This window comes from Medicago sativa, chromosome 7 (assembly GCF_051527215.1).
Source record: "Medicago sativa cultivar Bolivia chromosome 7, Bolivia_mono, whole genome shotgun sequence".
NCBI lineage: Eukaryota > Viridiplantae > Streptophyta > Magnoliopsida > Fabales > Fabaceae > Medicago > Medicago sativa.
In genome coordinates, this window is record NC_140755.1 from 59,430,605 (window position 1) to 59,455,032 (window position 24,428).

A 24,428-nucleotide genomic window follows, 5' to 3' on the forward strand; every position below is an offset into this window, starting at 1 on the left:
ACTGTGTCACCAGACCAGGCAAGCCTCCGCCTACACCATTGCCTCCCAAATTCCGACAGGATCTCACATGTGAATTCCATCAGGGCGCTCAAGGCCACGATGTTGAAGGTTGCTATGCTCTGAAATATATTGTGAAAGACCTGATGGACAGAGGACGGTTGACTTTTGAAAATAGTGTTCCTCATGTTCTTGACAATCCACTACCAAACCATGCTGCTGTTAACATGATTGAAGCTTTCGAAAGAGTTCTTGTTCCTAGAGAGGCTCCCATGTTGAATGTCCGTAATGTTGTTACTCCTTTGGTGCCACTACATGTCAAACTTTTCCAGGCTTCTTTGTTCAATCACGATCATGCTTCTTGTTCAGAATGTCTTCAAAATCCTATGGGCTGTTGTGTGGTGCAAAATGATATACAGAGCCTGATGGATGACAAGCACTTGATTGCCAGTGATGTTTGCGTGATTGTGCCAGTGTTTCATGATTCTCTGGCTGAAAGTGCATCTCAGACAAAGAATGTTGAACCTTTGGTGATCAGGTTACCTGGTAAGGTATCTTATGCCTCTACAAAGGCAATTCCTTACAAGTATGATGAAACTATGATTGAGAATGGAGTGGAAGTGCCTCTGGTATCACCAGCTACGGTTGATAATGTTGCCGGAGAAATTACAGCTCTGAGAAGCGGAAAAGTCCGTCCACCCTTGTTCTAAAAGAAGGTGGTTACACCTGTTGCTACAATAACTCCACCAGTTGCTCCTCCTGTTGACAAGAACCCCGGCCCAATAGGGCAGTCTATTGAAGAGTCTAATCTGGATGAAATTTTGAGGCTTGTTAAAAAGAGCGATTATAAGATTGTAGACCAGCTGCTGCAAACTCCGTCAAAGATATCCATCTTGTCTCTACTCTTGAGCTCAGAAGCTCACAGGAAAGTGTTGATGAAAGTACTAGAACAGGCCTATGTTGATCACGAAGTCTTCGTGGATCAGTTCGATGGAATAGTGGGTAACATTACTGCTTGCAATAACTTGGGGTTTGGTGATGATGAGCTCCCCGAAGCAGGGAAATACCACAACTTGGCTTTGCATATCTCAGTACACTGCAAGTCTGACATGATATCCAATGTGCTGGTGGACACTGGATCATCTTTAAATGTAATGCCCGAGTCTACACTAAGACAGTTGAGTCATCATGGAATTTCTCTGAGGGGAAGTAGCTATCTGGTTAAGGCTTTCGACGGATCTCGCAAGGATGTTCTATGGGAAGTAGACTTGCCAATTACCATTGGTCCTGAGACATTTCAGATCACTTTCCAGGTCATGGACATCAATGCTTCTTACAGTTGTCTCCTCGGAAGACCATGGATTCACGACGCTGGGGCAGTGACTTCTACTCTGCACCAGAAACTCAAGTTTGTGAAGAACGGTAAGCTTGTCACTGTACATGGTGAAGAAGCGTATCTGGTTAGCCAAGTGTCATCTTTCTCTTGTGTTGAAGCAGGGTCTGCTGAAGGGACATCATTTCAAGGATTGACTGTTGAAGGTGCGGAGCCTCGAAGAGCTGGTACTGCTATGGCTTCATTGAAAGACGCCTAGAAAGCTGTTCAAGAAGGGCAGGCTGCTGGCTGGGGCAAAGTGATACAGATTTTGGAAAACAAGCGTAAAGAGGGCCTTGGATTCTCCCCGACCTCAAGCGTTCCAACAGGAACTTTCTACAGTGCTGGGTTTATCAATGCTATTACTGAAGATGCTGCTGAAAGTAGTTATGTGCCTACATTTGTTGTACCAGGAGGCACTGTGAGAAATTGGGAGGCCATTGATGTTCCTTTATTCATGCATGTTTCCATGTAATGTGTCCTGTTGCTCATGTTTTTCTTTGTTTTTAAAATAACAAACCTTTCGCTCTGCCCAAGGCGAAAGTGATATCATTGTAAGGGCATGTTTGTTTCGGCATTGCCGTTATCAATAAAAGTTGTCGTCTTTTCCGCGACTCTTTGTTTTTTTACTTTTTTAGTGCCTTTTTCTTGGAAATAATGGTAATGCCACAAAAAACCAAAACATCTGTATTTTCTTATTAATTTCAAAAATCTGCATGAAAAACATTTTTTCTAAAATCATCCCAATCATATTATGCAGATTGAACCATAATAAACCCGTTGAACACAGTGACCCTATGGTTCCTCCAAATTTTGAATTCCCTGTATATGAAGCTGAAGATGAGGAAGATGATGAAGAGATACCGTATGAGATCACTCGACTGCTTGAGCAAGAAAGAAGAGCCATTCAGCCTCACCAGGAAGAGATTGAGCCCATCAACCTGGGTACTGAAGAGAACAAGCGAGAGATCAAAATTGGTGCTACACTCGAGCCAGAAGTGAAAAAGAAGATTAATCAGCTTCTCCGTGATTATCCAGATGTCTTTGCGTGGTCCTATGAAGATATGCCAGGCCGAGATCCCAAGATTGTGGATCATCGGATACTGACAAGACCTGAATGTCCTCCTGTCAAGCAGAAATTGAGAAGGTCTCGTCCAGACATGGCTCTTAAAATCAAGGCTGAGGTGCAGAAGCAAATTGATGCGGGTTTCCTCATGACAGCTGAATATCCTAAGTGGATTGCCAACATTGTACCAGTACCAAAGAAAGATGGGAAAGTTCGAATGTGTGTTGATTACAGAGATCTGAATAAAGCTAGTCCGAAAGATAACTTCCCATTGCCTCATATTGATGTGCTTGTTGACAGTACTGCTCAGTCTAAAGTGTTCTCTTTTATGGATGGTTTCTCTGGCTATAACCAGATACGGATGTCTCCTGAAGATAGAGAAAAGACGTCCTTCATCACTCCGTGGGGAACATTCTGTTATAAAGTGATGCCGTTCGGCTTGATAAACGCTGGTGCAACCTATCAAAGGGGTATGACTACTCTGTTTCATGATATGATTCACAAAGAGATTGAAGTATATGTTGATGATATGATTGTGAAATCAAGTGATGAAGAGCAGCATGTTGTGTATTTGAAAAAGATGTTTGAAAGATTAAGAAAGTACAAGCTGCGGTTGAATCCTAACAAATGCACATTTGGTGTACGATCTGGAAAGTTGCTAGGCTTCATTGTCAGCCAAAGAGGCATTGAAGTTGATCCTGACAAAGTCCGAGCTATCAGAGAGATGCCGGCCCCTCAAACTGAAAAGCAAGTCAGAGGTTTCCTCGGACACCTGAATTATATTTCAAGATTTATATCTCACATGACTACTACCTGTGGACCAATTTTCAAATTGCTCAGAAAGAATCAACCGATTGTGTGGAATGATGAATGTCAGGAAGCTTTTGATAGCATTAAAGAATACATGTTGGAACCACCTGTCCTTGTCCCGCTAGTGGAAGGAAGGCCTTTGATTATGTATCTGTCAGTGTTAGATGATTCCGTAGGTTGTGTTCTCGGTCAACAAGAAGAGGCTGGAAAGAAAGAACATGTTATCTACTATCTGAGCAAGAAGTTCACCGACTGTGAGACACGGTATACAATGCTTGAAAAGACTTGTTGTGCTTTAGCTTGGGCTGCCAAACGCATGCGTCATTATATGGTGAATCATACAACTTGGTTGATATCCCGAATGGATCCGATCAAGTACATCTTTGAGAAGCCTGCTGTTACTGGAAAAATTGCACGTTGGCAAATGTTGTTGTCTGAGTATGATATTGTGTACAAAGCTCAGAAAGCAATCAAAGGAAGTATCCTCGCCGAGCATCTTGCTTGTCAACCTCTTGATGATTACCAGCCAATTAAATTTGATTTCCCCGATGAAGAGATTATGTATCTGAAAGCAAAGGACTGTGAAGAACCACTGATTAATGAAGGGTCGGATCCCAATAGCAAGTGGGGATTGGTGTTTGATGGTGCTGTTAATGCTTATGGTAAAGGAATTGGGGCCATCATTGTAACTCCGCAGGGGCACCACATTCCCTTTACTGCTCGAATAACCTTTGAATGCACGAACAACATAGCTGAATACGAAGCATGCATCTTGGGCATTGAAGAAGCCATTGATATGAGAATTAAGCACCTTGACATCTATGGAGATTCCGAACTTGTTATTAATCAGATAAAGGGTGAATGGGAGAGTCATCATGAGAAGCTGATCCCTTACCGTGACTATGCAAGACGTCTGTTGACATACTTTACCAAGGTTGAGCTGCACCACATCCCTCGGGATGAAAACCAAATGGCTGATGCTCTTGCCACTTTGTCTTCCATGTTTCGTGTCAATCATTGGAATGATGTGCCCGTGATCAAAGTGCAGCGTCTTGATAGACCCGCTCATGTGTTTACTATTGAAAACATGCCAGATCAAGTTGATAAAGGTGTGAATGATAGAAAACCTTGGTATTATGATATCAAACAGTTCTTGCAGAATCATGAATATCCACCTGGTGCTTCCAACAGGGATAAAAAGACCTTGAGACGATGGGCTAGCAAATTCCTTCTGGACGGAGAAATCCTATACAAGAGGAATTATGACATGGTCTTATTGAGGTGTGTTGACAAACAAGAAGCTGAGAAATTGATGCATGATGTACATGATGGTACTTTTGGGACCCATGCTTCGGGCCACACCATGTCAAGAAAACTGTTAAGAGCCGGCTATTACTGGATAACTATGGAGCGTGACTGTCACAGACATGCCAAGAGATGCCACAAATGCCAAATCTATGCCGACAAAATCCATGTGCCTCCACATGCCCTCAATGTTATCTCTTCCCCATGGCCTTTCTCCGTGTGGGGAATTGACATGATCGGGAGAATTGAACCAAAGGCTTCCAATGGACATCGTTTCATTCTAGTGGCAATTGATTACTTTACCAAATGGGTTGAAGCTGCTTCCTATGCCAATGTAACCAAGCAAGTAGTTGTCAAGTTTATCAAGAATAACATCATCTGTCGGTATGGTGTTCCCAACAAAATCATCACGGACAATGGTTCCAATCTGAACAATAGCATGATGCAAGCTTTATGTGAAGAATTCAAAATTGAACATCACAACTCTTCTCCTTATAGACCTCAGATGAATGGTGCAGTTGAGGCCGTTAACAAGAACATCAAGAAGATTGTTCAGAAGATGGTCACTACTTACAAAGACTGGCATGAGATGCTACCGTTTGCCTTGCACGGTTACCGTACTACGGTGCGCAGTTCAACCGAGGCAACTCCTTTCCCTTTAGTATATGGCATGGAAGCAGTTCTCCCTCTGGAAGTGGAGATTCCATCTCTTCGAGTAATCATGGAAGCAAAATTAACTGAGGCTGAATGGTGTCAAAGTCGGTATGATCAGTTGAATTTGATTGAAGAGAAACGTATGGATGCTATGGCTCATGGACAGTTGTATCAAGTGCGAATGAAGAATGCTTTTGACAAGAAAGTCCGACCTCGAGAATTCAAGGAAGGCGAACTTGTATTGAAAAGAAGAATAAGCCAGCAAACCCGACCCAAGGGGCAAGTGGACACCTAACTATGAAGGTCCTTATGTTGTTAAGAAGGCTTTCTCTGGTGGTGCTTTGATTCTTACGCATATGGATGGTGTTGAACTCCCAAATCATGTTAATGCCGATATAGTCAAGAAATACTTTGTCTAAAAAGAAAAGAACAGCGTGGTAGGTCGAAAACCCGAAAGGGCGGCCTAGGCAAAAATGCGCTTCCCGGTGGATCGAAAACCCGAAAGGGCGATCCAGGAAAAAGTTAGGGACCAAAAAAAATGAATATGAAAAAGCTCGCTGAGATTGTACGCAACTCAGGCAAGAATGAGCGCCTCGATGAGCCGAAAACCTGAAAGGGCGGTTCATGCAAAAATGAGGTTGACAATAAAAGACAAGTAACTATATCTGGCAAACCACCATCACTCCTTGGGGCATCTGCAACTGTCAATGATTGTCTTCATCAAAAGCTTTTGTACTTGTGAATTCAAAATTTCTATGAAATGTAGCGGTCATCGTGTTCAATGTACCACCAACCAATAAAATTACCATTTTCCAAGCTTTGTAAATCCGTGGAGTTATGTCTTTGGCTGACTTTCACTCTTCTACATCAATTTGAGCCTGTGCTGTCGTTTGAAACTCTACTTCTTCTTTTTACTTTCAATGCTATATACAAAATATTTTCTTTCTATTTTGATAATGTCAATGTATGAAACAAACATTTTTGAAAATTAAAAAATCTTTTCCTGTCTATTTTGAAAGCAAACCTGAGCAATAGGGTACATTTCAACGAAACATGCATGAATAAATGAGTGTCAATGTCTATTTCAATACACGTTACGAGCAGGTTACTCCCCAGGATGATCTGTGGTCAATGGCAAGAATGAAAAAACAGAATGAAAATTGAAAAAATGCAAATGAAAAGCTCGCTAAGTTGAAAACCCGAAAGGGCGGCTTAGGCAAAAATGAGCACCCCGCTGATTGACAACCTATGAAGGCAATTCAGGCAAAAATGGGGCAGTGAAAAGAATTTATTCCCGGTGAATCGAAAACCCGAAAGGGCGGTTCAGGTAAAAATGGGATTGAAAAATGAAAGAACGAAAATGATATGAAAGCATTGACCACAGATGCAAACATCCAATATTTACCCAGCACTGACACGCCTAACAACGGCGACCTGTATCAAAGAATCTTCCAAGGGTCCCTCCTCTACAGGTTTCTATTGCCCTCAGCCATGGTTTTGATACGTCTTTCAACGACGGTCTCTCCAAAGAGGATTTCCGTATGAATACGTTATAGCACGAGTCACTACGTGCCCAATCTTCCAATGTTTTGTCTGTCTCTGTGAAACTTCTCTGTCAAACTACGAACCAATCATGCATTTTCAAGCATTCATACATGCATGATCATGCATTTTATGTGCTCATACATTTAATAATCTTGTTATACCATACATACATGTTGCATTCCCGATCTCAACTTTCAATTCATCCCCAATTTCAACTATCCATTCAACTCAATCTTCACTTTCAAATTCAACTCAATCTCCAATTTCAATCCAATCTCAATTTCAATTCAATTCAATTTCAACTGTCAAACTCAACTTTCAATCCAATCTCAATGTCAATTTAACTCAGTTTCAATTTCCAATTCAACTCAATCTCAATCCCCAATTCAATTCAATTTCAACTCTCAATTCAATGTCTATGTCTATGTCTCTGATCAATTTCAATTTTCAATCTCAAACTTTCAATTCAATGTCTTTGTCAATGTTAATCCACTCTCAATTTGCTCTTGGGCCAACAATAATGGTCATGTCTATTTTCAAATCAAATCAATATCAACTTACTCTCAATTTGTATCTTTCCAAATCAAACTTCCAATTTGTATCTTGTTATTGGTCAAGTGGCTAGTTCGATCCAAAGAACAACTTGTGCCTGCTTATATGCCTATATTTCCGGTCAAACGGCAAGTTCAATCCGAAGAACAGTTTGTACCCTGCTTATGTCTTGTTATCGGTCAAACGACAGGTTCGATCCAAAGAACAGTTTGCACCAACCTGCATGTTGTAATACTGATCAAGCCGCAAGTTCGATCCAAAGAACAAACTTGTATCATTCTTTTGTCTATGTCTCCAGGTCAAATGGCAAGTTCGATCCAAAGAACAGTTTGTACTTGCTTATCTGTTTGTATTTTCAGTCAAGCGACAAGTTCGATCCAAGGAACAGCTTGTATCTGCCTATCTGTCTATGTTTCCGGTCAAGCGGCAAGTTCGATCCGAAGAACAGCTTGTACTCACCTCTTGCTTGTATCTCATGGTCAAGTGGCTAGTTCGATCCAAAGAACAGCTTGTACCTGTCTTTTGTTCCCTGGTTTGTCTACCCTGTCAATGTCTACCTGAATCCCCAGCGATATGACATGCTCTGTTAGACTATAGTTCATTTGTCTTGCATTCATAATCAAAACGTTGCATGACATTCATATTTTGAAAATCTACGAGCGTATTTTTATGTCCAAAAACAGTGCAAATGTTAATATTTAAGTATCTTCGTCCCGTCAAATCAAAGACTCCGTCTCTTGACTCTCCGGACAAAGAAACTTATATAGGGGCAGCTGTTATGCCCTAATTTTGGACCTAAAAATACTAGCTAAATTCTTCTTTTCTTGTATTTCAAGTCATTTGAATTTGTCCTTGATCAGTTGCACCTTCCTCTGCATCTTATTTCAATGTTATTTGCAAAATTCATGAAAAAGGGTATTTTAGTCATTTCCTGCATTCAAACTCATTTAGTCTTTGAAAATTGTTTGAGTCCTTTAAATTGGTTTGTATAAGTCTTTATTTCAATTCCATGTCAAAATCCATTCCAAAAATTGCAGTTGAAGTCATTTTGAGTCAGTTTAGCCCCTAGGGGCATTTTAGTCTTTTCATGTGTTCAAACCCTGTTTAGTTTCTATAAAAATTGTCCCTGAGTCTTTTCAATGTACTTGTATAAGTTTTTGCTTAAATTCTTTGTTAAAAGCCATTTTAAAATGGCATCAGAGTCATTCTGAGTCGTTTTAGTCCCTAGGGGCATTTTGGTCATTTCACACGAAATTTTGGCAGAGATAGGTTACTTTAAAGTACCTCATTTAAGTAATTGGTTCATTTTAGTCCGTTTTGTTGTTTTTAATCGTTTCACTTTACGTTATTTTCCATTTATCAATTTTAATTCAATCTTATTTTTTAAAATTTTCCTTTTTAGTCCTAAAAACATCTAAAAATTGCACTTTAGTCCTTTTATTTCATTTTATTCCTTTTAGGGTTTTTCTTATTTTAATTTTTAGTCCTTTAAGTCAAACTTTTATTTTTAGTCTTTTTTTCAGGTCAATTGCAGATTGGTCCCAAAGTTTTAAAAATTACAGAATAGTCCTTTTTTTAAAAATTTGCAGTTTAGTCCACAACTTCTCTTTTTTTTTTGCAGAAAAGCCCTCAAGTCCAAAAATCAGTCAAGGCCGAATCAGTTAAGGTCCAGGACACATGTCACCATGCCATTGGGTCTCAGGTACACATGTCAAGCTATAAAAGGAGCCAACTCATCAATTGCACAGAACAACACCATTCATTTTCTGCCAACTCACACAATCAGAATCGAAGTTTCTCTCTCCATTCAGTTACGATCCAAAACCAGGATCAATCAAGAACACAGAAGAACAATCACAAACCCTAAGTTCTCAGAACCACAAATTCAACACAATTTCAACGAATTGGTGAGAGTTCTCAGAGATTCGAATCTGAATCATCATCATTGAACTCTGGCCACTGCACTTCAAGCACAAGTTCAGAGAACTTGTACGATCACAGTGGAGAAGAAGAGGAATTGAAGAAGGAGAATCAAGTCAGAGAAGGAGAAGAAGAATTTCACCAGTTCAACAACAACGAATCATCTACCAGAAACTCAGAGAAGATTCACGAAGGTTTTCTTCGTCTTCTCACTCGAATTTCCAGGTAAATCCACAAAACCTTCTCGTTTTCACTTAGAATCATCATCGCAGGCACGAAATTGAAAATAAACGGTGAATCGAAGCAAAAACTTCGAAAGGATTCAAAAAAAGTTCGAAACGAAACCCTAAAATGTAAATCCTCAGAGATTCACCGTTTATTTCATGAATCAGAGTTCAAATCCATAATCAGCATAGAAAATAGGTTAGATTAGGGTTTAGTTTCAAGAAGATTAGAAAAAAGTTTGAAACCCTAGAAACCGAAAGTTCAAGTTCCGATCTACTTCGTTTCAGCCACAATTTCTCAAAAATAATCTTGGATCTGTAAACTGGGGAGGAAGACGAACAGTTCTGGGTAATTAGTTTAAAAGTTAGCATCAGTTCGTCGGAGAAGATGAAGATTCCGATGAATCTTCATCTTCCTCCGCCGTCCTCCGCCTTTCTCCCCAGTTTCAGGCAACGTTAGTGTTCAGAGAGAAGATGAGAGAAGAACGAGTGAAGAGAGAGAATGAGAAGTGAAGAATGAATCAGACCGGTCACTAGGCATTTATATAAGCCATTGAACCGGTCTGGTTCAATTGGTTCGCTTCCCTTTGCCCCCTGACCGTTGGATCTAGGGTTGATCCATCTGGATCAATCCAACGGTCCCTGAACTCCCTGAGAATCCAAGATCCATGGGTGCGTGGGTTTGGGCCTATTGTTGTACTGGATTTCGTTTTTTCTTTATTTTCTTGCTATTTTGACACTGTTTCTTGCTGTTTGCACCCCTATATGTTCAAAAATTCTTGAAAAAATTCCATAGGATTTTCCATATGTTCTTGATATTTTTCTTGGCATTTTTGTGATATTTGTATGTGTTAAAACCTGTGGAAAGTATGGGGGGTACTTTCTTGTTAATTTTTTACTATTTCTTGTTAAAATTTGTGAAGTTTTGCATGTTCTTGAGTCTAAAAATCTTTTAAAAAATTCTAAAATTTTCATATACATTTCTTGATAATTTTGTAGTATTTTGGTGATGATTTTTGCATATTAAAAATTGATAAAAAATAATGTGTTGATTTTCTTGCTATTTTGTGATGTTTTTGGATTAAAAACTTGTGAAAATTGCTTGATTCTAATTCCAACCCCTTGAAAAATGTTTGTGACCTATACCATATGATTTTGTGAAATTTTAGCTACTGTTTGTATATGCTTTTGCTGCATGTGTGTGAATTTTGCTCAATTGCTTGATTTGCAAGTTATGTTTGTGAGTAAATGATGCAAATATGTCTAAATTCACTTTAAAATGTCAAGTTCATCATGTTGCCTTGATCCTCATCTTAAAACCAGAGTTTATGCCCTTTGAAAAATAGGTTGAATTGTGAGAATTATAGGCCATATGATTCTTGCATTTTTGTGGTTGAATTGTAGCTATACCTTGCATTATTTTGGCTATGTCTTGTGTCAATTCCTATGCTCTTGTTATAGTATTGTTCATGCTTTATCTTTACCATATTACACCTCATGCTACTAACCATTTCATTTCATACTTCACATATTCCATAAGCATTTCATCCTCAATCTTATATTCTTAGTCCTTATTATCATACACTTTAATTTTTACACAAAGGCTTAGAATGTAATGACCTAGGGATTCTTGTACTTTACTTTTATGCAATTTTAATTTCTTGCAAGACCATAGAATGTATCTAGGCCAATGATGTAAAGGACAATAGACTCTAATGATGTACACCGACACAAGCACCGACACATGCACACACATCACATAGATATCTTTAGGAATATGCTTAGGTTATGCATGTTTAGATGTATGTTTAGGATTGAATGTTTAGATGAATGCCTAGGATTTACACTTAGAAAAAATCATTTCTCAAACAAATATGAACAACATCACTCAAATCACTTTCTAAATAAACCTTGGGATCAAAATCCCATTGTATTTTTCCTTTTATTTTCTTAATCAAATTTCAATGAAAATTAATCATACTTTGACTTTCTTTTGCTAAATAACTAATTCAACCTCACAATTTCACAATCTCATGCCTTTAAGGCCTCTCAATCTCCATTCTTCAAAATTCCAATTTTCAAACTTAAAATCAACCAACAAAAACAAAAACCCTTTTTGGAAGAGAACTACGGTGGATTTGATCCCTTAAATGGGTACGTAGGCAAGGAATCAAAATTCCTTCAATTCAAATAAAATAAAAATTCAAACGCTTTCTTCTCCCTCCAATTCTTGACTTAGTAAACTCTTGGGTGTAAATATCATTTTTCAAATAGCATTTAAAAATAAAGCGCGCGCGTAGAAAGTAAAGACGGTTCCTATAGGATACTATAGTCGTTATGGGTGCCTAACACCTTCCCGTAGCGAAAACAACTCCCGGACCTCGATTCTCAAGGGTTTTGCTTATTTTTCCCCTTCCCAAGAAAAAATGAGATATCAACGGTTAAAAAGGTTCAAACGTAATCAATGTTTGACACCCGAAAACCAATATAAAACACACATGATGGAGATTGATACGATTCAAACCAAAGGAAAACTGAAACGATTCAAAGTGCGCATGATTGAGATTGATACGATTCAAGCCATTGTGAATCGATTCAGAGCAAGTCAGAAACATCTCATGAAATGATTCAGGCATATGTGATACGATTCAGTACTGAATCGATTCAGTATTATGTGAGTCGATTCACATGAGGTCAGAGACTAAATGTGATACGATTCAGGAAATAGTGAATCGATTCAGACAGAGAAAACAAAGTTTTGAGACATATGATATCCATTTTTCTTGAAACACAAAGAATCACTTTGTACAAGAATGCTTGAAATGCATGGCTGCTTTTATATATTCTAAAAAACAGCCTATAACATAATCAACATGGTAATTAGATAAAACTCATTGAATAAGAGAAACATCATTAAAACTAGAGATTGAGGCTAGAGGCTTCACTATTGGTACCTCACCCCAAACTTAAGATGTTGCTAATTCAAAGTGAAATCCCAAACTTGATTTTAAACCATGACAAGTATTTCACTAATCTATCTAACTCCAAAAGAAATCAAACAAATGTATCATTATAAGGTCCAAACCTAAGTCCAATGTTTAGAGTCTGATAGAGTTCAGAATCTGGAATAGAGTTCAGAGTCTTATGCAAAGGATAAAGTAGAGAGAGAGAGAGAGAGAGAGAGAGAGAGAGAGAGAGAGAGAAGAGAAAGACACAAAGCAATTTACATGTTCCTTCCACAATCTGGAAGTAGTCTTGTCCCCCTTGCACTTCCAAGGAGAGTTCACTAAATCAATATCTGATTACAAATGCTCAAGCACATAAGCAAGAGATTTCAAATACTCAAGCACACAACCAAGAGATTTCATATGCTTAATCACAAAAGCAAGAGACTTCTAGACAAACAAAATTACACAGAAAAATATTTGAGGTTGAACACTTGATATACAATAAGTGGTGTTCACAATACAAATCAGATACAGACTCTTAAGACTCTAGAATTTCTAAGATATGAAAGTTGTTAAGAAATTCTAAGTGAACTTTGATGTGCAACAATTTTAGCAGAGTTTTGACACTTGTAAATTGTTCTTAAGTCTCTTACAATCGTCAAGTCTTCACTCCTTTATATAGAGGTGTGAGAGATACATTGATGATTTCCAGCACATCAAAAAGAGTCGTTGTGAAGCTTGATCATCACCAATGATCTGTTGTTTGATTTGGTTATTGTCCTGGGAGGGAACAATTTCAAATTCATTCCTTGTTTGGAGAACAACCAGTGTAGACACAGTTGTATCAGTACTATTGCAGACATGGTAGTAGAGTAATGGTTGTACAATTGTATTATTGTCCTTTTCCTGTGCTTTTCAGTGGATAAGCCTTCTAGCTAATTCCTTTAAAAGAGTCGTTGCTCCAGGCTTCTATTCCTTCTGCAACGATGTGCTTCAAAATAACAACTTTTAATTAACTGCAGCTTCCAGTCTTCAGACTCTGATGAACTTCAACTTCTGAAGATCTTCAGACGCTTGATGACGTCAGCTTCTGGCAGTCAGCTTCTGATGGTCTTCAGACTCTGGTAGTCTTCAGACCCAATCTTGCAACATAAGCTTCCTTTGTAAATTCCATTGCTCTCTTTTGTTCTTTTAGAACCAATACTTGAATTTAAAGACTAATAAATTTTTGTCTATGATCCTGCACACTTGAACAAATATTAGCATATCCAATTGACTTTTTAATACATTGTTATCTTCAAAACTTAAGGTGGTAATGTTAAACACATTTTGTTCCAATATACAATTCATGTGGAGACAAACTCTTTTCTATAAGTATTACGACTTGACGACTCACTAGTACACTTGTTAGTCTTTTTGTTCATCAGCGATGCAGCTGGAAATTTCTTCTCAAAAGAATAGTTGCTTTATTTTTCTATTTGTTTCTTATTCTTTTCTTTTGTTTTGATTAACCTTGTTTGAAAAAAAATAGATACAGAGGACCTAAATTGTCAAGATTGGTACTTTGCACGCAGGGGCAGATGGACTTGTAGACCATCTGTGGCTAAAGCCCCACATGAAATTTTCTTATTTTTATTTTAATAAATAAAACATGTTAAAAATAAGATCTTTTGAATGCTTTGTCACTTGTTAATGATACCAAAAATATAATTATAAGAAATAAGGAATGATGGATGAGAAGAACTTATATCTAAAGTTATTAAAATTTGCAATAAGCATAATATTGATGTGCCTGATATGGATGCACCGTATGCGCAAAGGAAGAAACCTAGACAACACTCTTCAACTTCTAGTGTTTCTAACTTGCATCATTATAAGAATGATTGTTTGTTTAGTATTTTAGATTTGCAGTTGTAAGAGCTCAATGCTAGGTATGTTGAAGAGAATGTTGAACTTTTACAATGTGTTTCATATTTGAGTTCCGCAAAGTCAGTTGCATCTTTTGATGTGAACAAATTATTGAGGATGACTGAGTTTTATCTAATGATTTTATAGATGTTTCGGAAGTAGCGTTACGCCATCAACTTAAGAATTATGTTACAAGACAAATTTACCATTTTAAATTTCTTAACATGTGCAAAATGCACATGAAAGAAAACCCCTTCTTATTTTTAATATAATTTGCACTATTGTTTTTTCAAAATTTTAACCCCGCATATACTAAATGTCTGGATCCGCCCCTGTATGCATGTGATATGAAAATATTTACTTTGATGTAAAATTACGATCTAGACTTTTTTTATCATTTAAATCATAGATCTCTCATTGCATGTAGCTAAATCCCAAAAGATTCTCACTACCAAAAAAAAATCCCAAAAGATTCTAAAGTTTCCCTTTCTTTCCTCGTGGTTACTGAACCATACCTCTCTATTCTTGGAAAATATTATTTCGTTTGTTGCTTTCATGCAAGTGCCTAGTAATTTTCCTTAAAGCCAAGAGAGAAATCAAGTTGTCTAATTTTTGGTTGTTGGTCGAATTGCTCTTTAAAGTAGAAGGCATGGAATTTAAAAAATGTTGCCAAAACTTTGATACTCATAATCAAAAAGTACAACTCCCTCAGAATTTTACTATAACTTGTTTTGACACTTTCACAAATATTAAAAAATGTAGTTAATTATATATTAAAAAGAGAAATTATGAATGATTTTGCAAAATTATCTTTTATCGATAATATGTGAAAAACGAGATCGAAAGTATAGAAAGAAAAAAAAGTAATAAATGATAAAGGGGTATGATAGGAGAACAAATCATTAATGGTGCATTGCTATTGTAAACCGACTTAAAAAATCACAAATATTTTTTCAAGATGACTTGTAATACCGAGGGAGTGGTAGGTAAAACCACTCCTAAGCATATGAGTGATTGAAGCTTCATTATTGGTGTTAGAGATTAACCATCGATTCCTAAGCATATGAGTGATTGAATGCTTCATGAAATGCTCCATTTATGGCAACAACAAAAAACTGACATCTCATATTATTGTGTTGATTGCAGAATAAGCGTGAGTACAAACACATCTTATTCCAACAAGAAATGCTACGGTACAAAAAATCTAGAGACCAATGGATCAAATATTGAAGACAGAAGTAGCTCATTCTATCATAGACTTCAACTTCCAAATGGAATTGGTCTTCAAATAGTCCCATTCTTCAAAATGAGGCGCAAAACTACTTCAAAAACTTTTTCTACAATACACAGCACCTAACCGTTCAAGTAATGTTGAAGTAAATGTATTTTCTTCCAACTGATTGTTGTTTTCAAGTAGAAAATTTTCCAAAATTATAATGAAAAACAGTGATTTAGGGGGGGTTTGGAAAAGTTGATTGATTGCTTGTAAAAGTAAATAGATTGAGTGATTCAGAGTTTTTGCGTCAATAAAGATTCCTTGAATGCCCTCTTTCATATTTACCCTCTCCAGTTGAGTCACCCTCCATCTCATTATTCACACTTCCGTTAGGAAAATATTCTATCATCTTGCTCTCAGTTTCCGTACCTTGAGGTACCGTTGGACAAATTTTACTCCTTTTAGAGCAAATTATCATCTCAGCCCCCTGCAACAGAAAAAAGTTCCATGTTATTAAAATGTTGAAACATATTGCACTTCATTAATTCATTGTTTAAATAATAAATATAATTTACTTCATGTTCAGTAGCAGATTCAGCACACTTTCTCTCCTTCCTTGTATTGTTTGGAATAGATTCATGGAGTATGAATCGAATCAGTTCAGGCTTTGAGCGGAATCTTTCGTTCGAAGGTATATGTGTAGAAAACTGCATAGATCATACAAAATTTTAGTTGTCATAAAATGTCAAATTTATTGGATTTATAATATTACAAACATGTGCAATGTTAATTTGTATTTGTCACAGTTCAAATATATTGAAAATTTAATAATAAAAAAAATCATGTTATTATTATAAAAAAAAAAAAAAAAAAATAATGTTTGTAACGGTATCTTACAACATCACACGTTCGGTTATCATCTCTTTTGCGCATTTCCATTATCCAGTTCCTTGCTCTTTCAGTGACTTTAAATTTTCGATGTTCAAGTGGAGTAATATCCCCGTCTTTTTTTGGATTATAATTCTTTGGAGGGGTTGCAGGTATCTGTTGAAAAATTGTCATAATGGTATTATATATATATATATATATATATATATATATATATATATATATATATATATATATATATATATATATATATATATATATATATATATATATATATATATATATATATATATAATATGATTTTAAAACTGTATTTTAATATACTTACTAAATACAAACAAGAAAAATAAAAAATAGACAGAGAGACCCAAATATAGGGAAACACTAACAGAGAGGCCTAAGAGATTAAAAAACATCAAAGCACACACCACCCAGCAAAACTCCTATGAACCAAATGAAGCAGGAACAAAAACAAAAATCAGTGTAAAAAAAAGGCAGTACATCACCACAAAGCATCCAAACGTGATTTTAATATAAATAATTAAGAAATCATTATATAGATATTTTGGGAAAAAGATAAATAAATTTTCATTTTCATTATAAAAATAGATTTTGTATTTCTCTTTTTTTAATTAAAATTGATTTTTTTTCAAATGCTAATCAAACTAATTTTCATTTTTAACATAAAAATTATTTTTTTAATTAAAATGATTTTTTTCTATAATCTTAAACAAACGGATTTTTAGTACCATGCTTACCCTTTCAATGGCAATGTTTTCATCATAACAAAAAATAGGAAGGTCAAAAGAGCATGACATTGGTCTAGTCCTGGCGTTTTTGGTCTTCCTTCCTCTCTTTTTTTCCTTCACCTATATAAGATACACACCGTCATATACATAAGTCATACCACAATATAATTTTACGACAAATGGAAGAAAAACATTTTCTAAAACTTTGTCATCAATACAGGTTAATAGATCTAGTGAATTGGTTAAACAAAACAAACATATTAAAATCCACACTCCCATAAGTTAAAACCACAAGAGAAATTGTAGATTTTGAGTGAGTATTTACTTGGTTTGCACCACCCTCGGCCAATACAACCTTTTCCAAAGCATGCGCAGGATCTTTAACAAATTCTAGTGCTTTTAATTTGTTGACATGTATCTGGTATCAAAGAAAAATGAAATGTCAATCAATTGATTCTCTAACCAGAATGATATATAAGAAAAAATATTTTAAAAAATCAAATATATTTGGTCCGAATTTGAGGTCAAATACATTTGAGTTTTATGATTTTTTGGTTCATATATTTCGTTTAGAGAGTAGTATCATAGTTATATACACTATAGGAATGAAAAATGAAATCTACAACTAGAGTGATCACAGCTTACATCAAATTCCTTCTTGAGATGATCGTGAATTTGCTCACGGAGAGTCTTATAACGATTAAGGGGTACCGCCATCAACGCATGTTTATTCTCCACATTAAAAGTAGCCTCTAGGCCCTCCAAGCTATTTTTCTGATCCATAGATAGTACAATCACAATATATAAGGAACAGGTATGAAGGAAGAACCTCTAAAAATATGTATGAATGAAGAAAATTATTTGTGCATAAGCATCAGAATTCTGGTTGTATATATAGCCAAAAAAAATCTAAGAGCTACGTATATGATATTTGATACGGGCATAAATTTATAATCTTTTTTATTTTATAGCCATAAGTTACTTTAGAAAAATTGCAATGCATTCAATGGTTTTGCCCTAAATTAACAAAACATTTATGTGTTTCCTAGTATTTGTATTTAATGTTTTTATTTACTTTTAAATTCATGAAATATGAAATTCAAATAAGTATGTGCCAATCCACCGACCGTTGCCTATTTTCGTTTTGGAAACTTTTGACCAATGGTTACAACGGTACATGAGAAAGTAAATATTAGATTTTTTTTTTTTGACGGAAAAAAAGGATTTCATTAAGCAACCAAATCGGCTGCAATAGAAGAAACAATACAAGGAGGGCATTCCTCAATCCAAACAGTATCAGAGGAAGTTAAAGCAAATTTAGCTAAAGAATGAGCTGCCATATTAGCACTACGTTTAATATGACTCAATGAAAAGGAATTAAAACGGGAACTAAGACGATTACAATCAGCAACCACCATACCAAGGTAAGATTGATTATTTGAAAGTTTGTGAAAACCACGGACCACGTTAAGAGAGTCGCTTTCAAACATCACCTGGAAAAACCCCATATCGAGAGCAAACTGAATCGCTAGCCTTACACCCAATGCCTCGCCAACATCAGGATCTGGAATGGCTTCAACAATCCAAGTAGCTGCTGCTGCAACATCTCCATATGAATCTCTAATAACAACGCCAATACCCCACATATTGTTAGTTGGACCAGCAGCATCAACATTAACTTTATAACAGTTTGGAGGAGGGGGGTTCCAAGAAATGGGGGAGTTGGAAGGCTCCGGATTATCAGATGATACATGTGTGTTCAGCATTAAATTATAGTCATCCACTATAGCCCAAGCCTTACGAACAATATCTTCCACAAGATTTTGTTTCCCATCAAAACATGACTTATTGCGAGCAAACCAAATACCATAGCATAAAGAAAGAACATATGAGATGACATCTGATGGTGAATGTGAAATGACATGATCAAGCCAAGAAATGAAAGAGAGGGGAGAATCCTTTATTCGAACACCCAAAGGAGAGTGAAACCACACCTTTTTCGCCCAGATGCACCCTTTAAAGACATGATCCAGATCTTCGTCAGCATTACCACAACGAGAACAAAGAGGGTCAATCAACATTCCTCTATGGATCAACTTCTTTTTAGTGGGGAGGCTATCATGAAAAATCCTCCAAGCAAGGTGGATATGTTTTGGGATGGTGCGAATGTTCCAAAGCTTTGACCAACACTCAGAATTGGCACCACGAGTAGAAGTTTGAGAAATGTTAAATTCCTCCCACTTTCGAATGGAGTGATATGCACTTTTAACTGAGAAAATGCCATTTTTGTTAGGTCCCCAAATTTGAGAATCCATATGTGTTGATGTTGGCAAAGGGAGTTGGAGGATTTGCATGGCTTCAAAAGGCAAGAAAGTTGCATTTACCAACGATGCATTCCAAATTCCAAGATCATGATGAATAAGTTGAGACACCTGAGAAAGTTCAGAATTGGGGGGCTTTGGAGACCACACTTTGTAGCCATTTTGAAGAGGGAGCCAATTATCTTCCCAAATGTTGATGAAATGTCCCGTTCCCACTCTCCAAAGACATCCACGATTCAAAATCCACAAAGCTCCTTGGATACTTCGCCAAGTATAGCTTGGAATATGTCCAAGACTCGCTTTCAATAAATTTCCACTTGGAAAATATCGAGCCTTTAAACACCTTGCAAGCAAAGAATCAGGATTTGATAATATACGCCAGCCTTGGTAAATATTAGATTTTTCAGATTAAAAAAAGAAAGTAAATATTAGATTTCTTTAAAATATAAAAAATATTTATAGGAATATTATTGCTCTTATGCCAGTATGTAACGTCCTAGATTTTTATCTAAGGCATATTTCTTTCTTTTTTTAAAAACACTACTGTTTTTTTTTTGTTTTTCTTTCTAAAAACAGATTATTTTTTTCTCATCAATAATAAATTCTTAACAGAAACTTAAGCAAAAATCTTAAAACAATTTAATTGGAAACCTAGTGATTCGAGTCAAAGTAACAAAATAATAATATTCAAAGTCTATTTTTAACATAACTCAACAAAACCCAAATTTGTTTCCCCCGCGTAAGCGTTTCAAGTAAAAACATCAAGCACAAATCATCTCTTATTTGGTATCTAAAATGTTGGTCGTAAGGGTTAGTTTTCAACACTCATGTAATAAAATCAATAGGAATATACGATCATCATCTAAGAATCGTTCTAATACATTTTTTTCTTATTTAGAATATTATTCATTCCAAAAGTACTATGAAAAGAAACAAAGACTCAATGTTCTTTTTTTTCCTATGAAAAAGACACAAGACTCAATGTTGCAAATGCATGAAATACAACTAGACACTATAATCTTGATATCGCTCCAATTTGCATAATAATTTTAATCGACTCATTTGGCATATAATAATGAATCACGTCATTTAACAATTAAATATGAATTTGCCCCATTTGAGAGTTAAATATGAATTCGTCCTATTTGGCACTAAATATTGAATTGCCTTATTTGGCACTTGTAACGCAATCACATATGCAAGTTTTATACCTCAAATCACATAATCTATCAATTCCACAAAATCACTAAAACTTCATAATTAACAAAAATTTCATAAGACAACAAAATAAACAAAAAGTCACTTCAAATCAATCATATTCTCAAGAGCGCTGCTATACAGCACGACAAAATCAACACACGAAAGGCACACGACATGTTGAACCGCACTCAATTTACTTTATTAATGGATTTCTTTTTGGTTATTGATGCTTTTGGATATAGTAGTATATTAAAAAACAATGTTAAGCAATAACTGATATACATAACCCACTTCCAATATTATAAATTAAAGAACAATGTTACCAAAGCAATGGTGAGGTAAGACACGTATTTAGACCACCAAATGAGATGTTTTTATGATTTCTCATAGGAAATATACAGCACAGGCAAAATTTGTCATTTTCTGTTGAATCCAAATTGAAAAAAATAGCAAATGGTAGTTACAAATATGTTCATGCAAATTACACGACAAACATTGTCGTGTATTTCATCATTTTCCTATTCTCAATTTCACGTATCAACATTATCAATAAATCAACAAATTCAAAATTTCACACATTATCAATCATACATATAAGTATCAAAATTCAAATATTTATCACATCAAATATTTTAACAAGACTACTAAACAACAGTTCTTATGTATATTAAACACAAAATTTAGTTAATATAATTAACTCTTCACTCATCTATTGAATTCAAGAAGCATATCAAATTTAACATCATAACATATTGTTTTAATCTAAATCATAGTCCAGACAAGAGTCCTTGCCTAAAATTGTTTTCCTTTTGACGTAGAACTTTAAGATATCCTAGGAACGACACACGAACAAGGATTCACAAGTTTCTTTAAACTTAAGTGCGATTGAATATAGGGCAGAGGAGTTATTGTGAACTTTCAAAATAATGGGTAGTCTCAAGAATGGAACTTAAGTGAGATGTACGAATGATGAGAAAGTGGAGTGAGAGTGTTCTTTTGATTTTTCTTGATATACATAAGTTTGTCACCATCAAAAAGAGGACGATTGTTGAACCAAAGTGAGTTTTAGAACAATGTCTCTAAGATTTTGATGATAAAAATGTATGAAAGAACAATTTGGTACTATAATGTGTGTTTAAGAATGCAAGAGCATATTAATTAAATTCTGACTTCAAAGCCAAGAGTTTAATTCTGAGTAGTTTGAGGAAATTGGGAGACTACACATATTTTACAAGTGTCAAAACTTGTCAAATTCAAAAGCGCACAATCACTTAAAAAATTCTTACAAACTTAGGATCTTAGAACTTGATGGTGTCAGAAGTTTCTTAATCTTAAAGTTAGTTTACCACTCTTTGAATTCTAAAGTGTAAACCTATACAAACTCTTTTGTAAAAACTCTGATTGTAGAAGTCCTCTTGTGTGAGGTAAGGAAGTTTCTAACTTGTGTTGGACCAATTTTTATCTTGTGTGATTATAGACAATCCATGTGTAGACAAAAAAATTTCTCGAAATATTACTACTTGACGACATGCTAGTAAACTTGCTAATCTTTTTGAGCAACAATGCAGCTGGATATTTCTTCCCAAGTGAACAATTGCTTGGTTTTCTGTTTGTATTTTATTCGTTTGTTGCTTTGAATAGGCTTTTAACAATATATATATATATATATATATATATATATATATATATATATATATATATATATATATATATATACACACACATATAATGATGGATACTTTTGATGTAGTATGCAAATACGATGTGGACTTTTTTTTATCATTTAAATCATAGATCTCTTATTGTTTGTGGTTAAATCCCAAAAGTATCCAAGTTCTCTGCCTACCTTGCATCGTGAGGAATAGGCCCACATCGCAACCAATTATTTTAAAACCTAAGGAAATGGACGCCTATAAATATTGAACTCTAGGTCAGTAAAAAAAAAACCTTTTCACAAGCAGCTGAATGAAGAAACGGGATTTCTAAAGGATTGAAGAAACCAGAGCCATTCGTGAGCAAAGGAATCATCAACCGTTGAGCATTTTCTCGTGCATTTTTATACATATGTATTTAGAAGGTATGAGTAGCTAATCCTCTCTAGGTTAGGTCATAAAGAGGTAATTCCTTGTAATTAGTTGTTCATATAACTTTAAATGATTCTACCAATATTTAGTCGACAACTTTGTTATTTCACTTGGTTAATCAGTTCTTAATGATTTATATGTGATAAATGAGTACTAACCCTAACTTTGTTACATAAATCGATTAATAGGCCACAATGATTACTAACTCTGACTTTGTTGGCTTGATCTAGTTTATCCATTCAATAATTTGATTAGATTTAGACATAAACTAATAATATATAGTTGTTACTTACTTTGATGTTCTAAAACCTTCAATTGGTTAAGGCTCGCCTAAAACATTAGCGAGCAGTAGCCAATGGAGAGTGTTAGTGACCAAGACATTGGCCTACCTATTTTGTTCAAAGGTATTGAAATCAAGTATTCAGTATCATTATATTCATAGTTTTTAGTTAGTCAATTAGTTCATGGAAGAACATTTGATATGATCTAGTCGTTTTCTCACTCTCTCTTAAGGAATTAAAACAAACACATTTGTCACATGCAAACCCCCCATTTGTTACTATTAATCTAAGCATTTTTTTAGTAGTTACGTTAAAACTAGACAATCCATGTGGAGACAAACTCGTTTCTATAAGTAATACGACTTGACGACTCACTAGTACACTTGTTAGTCTTTCTGTTCATCAGCGATGCAGCTGGAAATTTCTTCTCAAAAGAATAGTTGCTTGATTTTTCTATACTTTTCTTATTCCTTTCTTTTATTTTGATTAGACTTGTTTAAAAAAAATAAATAGATACAGAGGATCTAAATTGTCAAGATTGGTACTTTGCATGTGGTATGAAAATATTTACTTTGATGTAAAATTACGATCTAGACTTTTTTTATCATTTAAATCATAGATCTCTCATTGCATGTAGCTAAATCCCAAAAGATTCTAAAGTTTCCCTTTCTTTCCTCGTCGTTGCTGAACCATACCTCTCTATTTCTTGGAAAATATTATTTCATTTCTTGCTTTAATGCATGTGCCTAGTAATTTTCCTTAAAGCCAAGAGAAAGAAATCAAGTTGTCTAATTTTTGGTTGTTGGTCGAATTGCTCTTTAAAGTAGAAGGCATGGAATTTAAAAATTGCTGCCAACACTTTGATACTCAGAGCCAAAAAGTATTACTCCGTCAGTATTTTATTACAAGTCGTTTTGACACTTTCACAAATATTAAAAAATGTAGTTAATTATATATTAAAAAGAGAAATTATGAATGATTTTACAAAATTATCTTTTATCAATAATATGTGAAAAAGAGATCAAAAGAATAGAAAGAAAAAAGATCAAAAGAATAGAAAGAAAAAAGAGTAATAAATGATAAAGGGGTATGATAGGAGAACAAATCGTTAATGGTGCATTGCTATTGTAAACCAACTTAAAAAATCACAAATATTTTTTCAAGGTGACTTGTAATACCGAGGGTGTTGTAGGTAAAACCATTCCGAAGCATATGAGTGATTGAAGCTTCATTATTGGTGTTAGAGATTAACCATCGATTCTTAAGCATATGAGTGATTGAATGCTTCATGAAATGCTCCATTTATGGCCAAAAAAGAAAACTGACATCTCATATTATTGTGTTGATTGCAGAATAAGTGTGAGTACAAACACATCTTATTCAAAGAA

The 24,428-nt window shown here is 35.3% G+C and overlaps 1 protein-coding gene across 1 annotated transcript; it reads right to left on the reverse strand.

Annotated features, from left to right (window-relative positions):
* Nucleotides 1–18,383: 18,383 nt before the first annotated feature.
* LOC146907240 (uncharacterized) lies at nt 18,384–24,342 on the reverse strand. Its single transcript, XM_085729059.1, has 2 exons — nt 24,219–24,342; nt 18,384–19,858 (listed from the first exon to the last, which is right to left on the reverse strand). Exons 1-2 carry the CDS (start codon nt 24,340–24,342, stop codon nt 18,384–18,386), a joined length of 1,599 nt encoding a protein of 532 aa, XP_085585185.1.
* Between the last annotated feature and the right edge of the window lie 86 nt (nt 24,343–24,428).